Below are 6,199 nucleotides of genomic sequence, written 5' to 3' on the forward strand. Positions count from 1 at the left end.
TGAAAAGGATGGGAATCGAAATTGGGGGTGGGTGAAGAAAATGATATTAAATTTGTAAAAATAAAAAAAATCTGGGGACAAAAGCGTTGCAGTCTTACCGTGTTCACACTGGTTCCCGTAACGGCCTTTCCTGCAGTGACAGATCCCGGTGACCGGATCACAAATCCCATCGCTTTGGCAAGTGCAGTTCAGCTGACAGTTGGCCCCATATTTCCCCGGGGGGCACCCTGGTGGTGGTTGGGGGGGGGCGGGGGAGAGAATTCCCTTTTATATTACATATTAGAAAGTTTATTTCACAGATTCTCTCCCCCGCACTTTGCAATTCTGGTGGAATTCCGAAAGTTGAAATTCTTAAATAAGTTGCCAATGTTTTCATTTCAATCTCTATGGATTCTTGTCTCCTGGAGTTCTACTGGACATAGGAATAGCTTGGGTTTTAGATTTAGGCAGTGGTTTGAATCCTGCTTTAGGTCTCTATGGATTCCTGTCTCCTGGAGTTCCACTGAACAATCCACTTCCAAGCTCGTTTCCATTTAGTTCCCCAAATCTTTCCTTACCAGACAAGGTAACGTCATCAGTGGAATAGGAACCCCCCCCTGCAAAAAAAAACCCTCACAGATGATATTATGTAGTCTGGTAAGGAAAGGTTCAGGAATTAAATAAGAAACAACCTTAGAGCGCAAACCACTGCCAAAGAGGAAGTGGATTGTCCGGCGGAACTCCAGGAGACAAGAATCCGTAAACCAGGATTCAAACCAAATCTAAAACCCAAGCTAAATATTTCTATGTCCAGTGGAACTCCAGGAGACAGGAATCCGTACAGATATAATTTGTCCCGTTCATCTTGGAGGTGGGAGGGGGCGGAATCACCTTCATCACACCGGATCCCGGTCCAGCCGAGCCCGCAGAGGCAGGTTCCATCTTCTGGCAGGCAGGCGGCCTGGTTTTGACAAGCGCACATCTGGCTGCAGTTCAACCCATAACGATTGGCGGGGCAGCCTGTCGGAGAAGCGAACCGGGACAGGCTGAGCTTGAGACTCATGAGTTAAATGGGGGGAACTGCGGAATCCTGACAGACATATTATGGGATGCAATCGATCCCCGCGCTCCCAAGTAAAACGAAAACCGAGCTGAGGTGTTTGTTTTTGTTTTCGTTTTCGTGAGGGAATCCCGGGAGAGAGACTTACCTTCTTCGCACCTGGGACCGGACTTGCCTGGCGGACAGAGGCAGGATCCGGACTCCGGGTGACAAGGGACGTTTTCGCCACACGGACAGGGAAGGGCGCAGTCGGTCCCGTAACGACCCCTCGGACAAGCTGAGGAGAAAGGGTGTGGGGAAAGTCACAATGACCTCGAGGTGGCCCTGTCAAATGGCCACGGGAGCTCTCGAACCCCTGGCACACACCCCGTCTGTGGTTAGGAGCAGGTTTAAAGCAGACAAATTGGAGTTTAGGCCAACGCATTGCAGAAAGGCGACAAAATGAAATTATTATTATTTGTGGTGGTGTGCTGGGATTAGGGTCGTAAATCGTGAACGGTCCTTAAGCGATCCGCGACCACCCCCGATTCGATGCTTTCTATACGATTGTACGTTGGCTGTTCGCTAGAATAGAAGTCAAGAGCCGCCTTACCTACGTTACAATCGGCGCCGATATAGCCAGCCAGACACTGGCACGCCCCCGTTGTGGCCACGCAACGGCCGCCGTTCTTACACTGACACAACCTCTCGCAATTTGGCCCGTAGCGTCCCGACGGACACTCTGAAAAGGAGGACGCAAGCCGTGTGGCGGAAACAAACCGTTAGCCAGCAGAACAACCCGCCACATCATCTCCCTTTTCCTTCCGCCCTTCGAAACAGGGATGCTCTTTCAGATTCTGGATTGTGCAGGGGCTGGGCTGGATGACCTCGGAGGTGCCCCCCGGAAACATTACGATTCCACACCTTTCCACCACCACCACCCCAAAAAAAATCCCCAGTTATTGGAGGGTAATCAAAGTCAGGACTGTTGCCACATCGAATTAAAGAAAATGGTGCCAGCCTCAAAGGGTTTTAAATCAGGGATTAATTTAGGATATTAATTTAAGTTGAAACCGGCAATTAATACACGTATTTTTAAATGCAAAATGTATTTTTTTTTAAAAAGGATCTCTTTCCCAAACAAGCAACCCACCCAAATTCAACGAAATGCCATTTAAATTTGGCAGGAAAAATGGCAAAATTCAATGGATTTTCCCAACCTTGGGAGTTAAGAGTACAGACAATCCTCAATTTGCAACGATTCATTTAGTGACAGAAACGACAGGGCTGAAAAAAAGCCACTTGGGACCCTTTTTCACACTTACGACTGTCGTCGTATCCCTGTGGTCATGGGATTAAAATTCAGACACTTGGGAACCCGACTTGTATTTATGACGGTTGCAATGTTTCGGGGTCACGTTGAACAGATTAACAGAGTTGGAAGGGACCTTGGAGGTCATCTAGTCCAACCCCCCCTGCCCAAGTGGGAGACCCTACCCCATTTCTGACAAATGGCGGTCCGGTCTCTTCTTGGAAGCCTCCAGTGATCCCTTTTTGCAACCAAAGTCAAAGGGGATCCACTTAACGACCGTGCGGCTAATTTAACTGCAGCTGATTCACTGAACGGCGGCGGCAAGAAGAGTTGTAAAGTGAGGTCCAAATTCCCACAAATTTCACACTTAGCAACGTAAATTTCGGGTTCGGTTATGGTCGTTAAGTCGAGGATTCCTAAGTCCTTTGCAAGAAAGATCCCCCTTTGATTTCCCCACTCCCCCAATTCCCTCCCGTTATTGCACCCCAAATTCCACACACACACACACACACACACCGTTTCCACACACGTGTGTAAACTCACTCTGCTGGCAGCCGCTGCCATGGTATCCCGGGGCGCAGACGCACCTCCCACTCACCGGGTGGCAGTCGTGGTTCGTGCCAGCGACAAATGTGCGCGCACCCCACTCCGAAGGTGCCAGGCGGGCAGGCTGTGGGAGGGAAGAGAATCCTGTTCGAACCCTTTTTCCGACTCTGGAACAAGGGTGCAAAAATAAATTGGCTTTTTGGGGGGCCTTTGCATCAGAAGGCAAATAAAAATAGACATTTTGGAGAATTTGTGTGGTTTGGTTTGTTTTTTTTCCCCCAGTCCAATCTTGGCTACTTTTTAAGACCTGTGGACTACAAGTCCCATAAGTCTGGCTGGGGACTTCTGGGAGTTTGAAGGCCAGGAGTCTTGCTAATAAGACTGGACATTCCTGCCCTAACAGAATTCTATTTTTTTTTTCCCAATTCTAGTTCAGTTTGGTCTTTCCACCAAGCGGAACCCGCGCCAAGCAGCGGGGTTGGACTGGATGACCTCTGAGGTCCCCTTCCTGCTAAAAAAACCCCTCTCTCTCTCTTTTTTCCCCGCCCCCCAGCAAAGGTGCTTGAAACATCTTGGTGCTTTGGCATCTCTTCGCCCACCAATGTGTTTTTTCCCCCAACTTCTGAGTAACGCGCCTGTGCAGAAGGCGTGTAACTTCTGAGTAACTTTTCGCACATGTCGCTTAACCTAATTTTCTGTGGGGTTTTTTTTTTTTTTTTGGTTAAATGTTAGCATGCACAGATGCTGTGCACGTCTCAGGATGCCTCTTGTAAGGGAGGAGGAGGAAGAAAGAGTAAATCAAAGTGGTTTTAACAGAATGGAGGGGAAAGGAACAGAGAAAAAAAACAGTGATGGATTTGAGCTGTCAATCACTGTCAATATTTTCCTGGTTGTTTATTTTATTTTATTTTTATTTTTTCCCCCCATTCAGCTGCCAGGCAGAAGTCAAGAGACTGCTGCCAATCTGAAAAGCTGAGGTTTTTTTAAAAGTATTATTATTATTAAATGAATCCTCCTGGATCAACTCCCAGACTGGCTTTCTCTTCCAAGCGATCGAGGCATTGCCAGAATTGTATTTTTTTTTTTTGGGGGAGCCTCCGGACTTCGCCTTTCGCACCCGTGGCCCGTGAACCCGGGAAGACAGCCACACTGGCCGGTGATGTGGTCGCAGGGAGACCCCGTGGGACAGTCACACTGGCTGGTGCAGTTCTTCCCAAACGAACCGGGCAGGCAGGCTGGAGAGAGAGGGGGGAAAAATTGGATTTTGGCAGCCAGGAGATTGCAAAGAGGGGATTAAAAATAGGCAATATTCCTAATTGATTCTTGGTGTCTATACGGGGGGTGGGTGGGGGGAAGAAGAAGGGAGTTTAATTGGAGAGATGTTCACCCTTCCCAATGACTGCTGGGAGTTGTAGTCCCATCCTCTCCCATCCAGGTTTGTTCGTTCATTCATGGTCTAGCTAGAATAGAGGTCTCCAACCTTCCTCAACTTTACGACTGGTGGACTTCAACTCCCAGAATTCCTCAGCCAGCATGGGAGTTGAAGTCCACAAGACTTTAAAAATGGCCAATTTAGCCTGGTCTAGGGTCCCCTGCTTGAGCTTGGGGGTGGGGTTGGACTAGAAGACCTCCCAGGTCCCTTCCAACTCTGTTATTCTGTATTTGTTTGCATTTGTTCGTTCTTTCGTTCATGCATTCAAACATTTAAACATTCAATCATTCATGCATTCGTTCATTCATTCGTTCATTCATTCGTTCATTCATGCATGTATTCAAACATTTAAACATTCAATCATTCATGCATTCGTTCATTCATTCGTTCATTCATGCATGTATTCAAACATTTAAAAAATTCAATCATTCATGCATTCGTTCATTCATTCTTTCATTCATTCGTTCATTCATTCGTTCATTCATGCATGTATTCAAACATTTAAACATTCAATCATTCATGCATTCGTTCATTCATTCTTTCATTCATTCGTTCATTCATGCATGTATTCAAACATTTAAACATTCAATCATTCATGCATTCGTTCATTCATTCGTTCATTCATGCATGTATTCAAACATTTAAACATTCAATCATTCATGTATTCATGCATTAGTCCATTTATTTGTTCATTTATTCATTCATGCATTAGTCCATTCATTCGTTCGTTCGTTCATTCACATTCATTTCAGGCTCCTTTTTCCGAACTACTCAAAATCTCCACTACTGGTTCTCCAGAACCGGTCCGAACCGGCTGAATACCCACCTCTGGATCTGGGGCTGGTCGTGAACCCCCCTCCCTCTCCCCACCCGAATGGGTTGTTCACACAGGAACCGTCCTCTTTTTCTGTCGTCACCTTTCTCGCAACGGCTTCCACGCCACCCGGGCGGACAGTTGCATGCCCCCGTGATGGGATCGCATGAGACCCCGTGTTCACAGTTACACGTGTCCTGGCAGCCTTTCCCATACGTCCGTTCGGGGCAGGCTGGTTTTGGGGGGGGTAGAGAGAGAGAGAGAGAAGGAACAGTTGAAAAAATTAGCGCTTCTATATTTATATACTACCGCTAAATATTGTGGGAGGTTTTAAAACAAAAAGCTAGGTGAGCATTTGTTCAAAGATGCTCTGTGGGGTGGCGGGTTGGACTGGATGACCTCTAAGGGACCCTTGGTAACGCCAGCCAACCAATTGTGTTTTTCAATCTATTTCTTTAAAAAAAAAAAAATTAGACAAACAAACAAAAACAAAAAGAAACATTAAAAACATTGAACATGGTATATGTGGCTTTGGAGGGGACAAGGGCACAATTATTATTATTATTATTAATATTTATTTAATTAATTATTATTGTCTGTCAGGATTCCGGCACTGAACCCCATTTAAATCATGAGTCTCGAGCCAAACTTCCAAAACTTCCAAAGGATTTATTGGGAGTTAACATGCCGGCACTGCCTGGGTGTAGCCGACTCTGAGGTACATCATTCATTGTCACCCTTGACCCTGGTGTCATAAATCATATTCTCCAATGGGACACATTCATAGCCCAGAGTCATCAAGATTTTTTTTTTAAAAAAAAGAGAATTATCTGTACCGATCGATCTCCTGCCGGCCACCAAGAAATAATAAAAAAAGAAGACGCGATGCCATTACGACGTACTTTTCTGGCACTTTTCACCGGTCCAACCGTCAAGGCAAAGGCATTTTCCACTCTTCTGGTCACACCGGCCTCCGTTAACGCAACTGCAACTTTTCTGGCAGCCCGGCCCATATTTACCTTCAACACATTCTAAAGGAAAAAATATACAGCGAGTCCTCAACTGGGAGGGGTCAGA

The 6,199-nt window shown here is 46.4% G+C and overlaps 1 protein-coding gene across 1 annotated transcript in view; it reads right to left on the minus strand.

Moving 5' to 3' along the window:
• MEGF6 (multiple EGF like domains 6) overlaps positions 1 to 6,199 on the minus strand; it is a 30,950-nt gene that overhangs the window by 5,676 nt on the left and 19,075 nt on the right. The window contains exons 23-28 of the mRNA XM_087944652.1: positions 6,025 to 6,153; positions 5,226 to 5,354; positions 1,632 to 1,760; positions 1,188 to 1,316; positions 871 to 999; positions 99 to 227 (exon numbers count right to left, since the gene is read on the minus strand). Coding sequence (XP_087800778.1) covers positions 99 to 227; positions 871 to 999; positions 1,188 to 1,316; positions 1,632 to 1,760; positions 5,226 to 5,354; positions 6,025 to 6,153 — 774 coding nt within the window. The remainder of the gene's footprint in view (positions 1 to 98; positions 228 to 870; positions 1,000 to 1,187; positions 1,317 to 1,631; positions 1,761 to 5,225; positions 5,355 to 6,024; positions 6,154 to 6,199) is intronic.

Source organism: Notechis scutatus, chromosome 16 (genome assembly GCF_049901735.1).
Source record: "Notechis scutatus isolate UNSWTSFEM ecotype Mainland chromosome 16, rNotScu1.2, whole genome shotgun sequence".
NCBI classification, from domain to species: Eukaryota; Metazoa; Chordata; class Lepidosauria; order Squamata; family Elapidae; genus Notechis; species Notechis scutatus.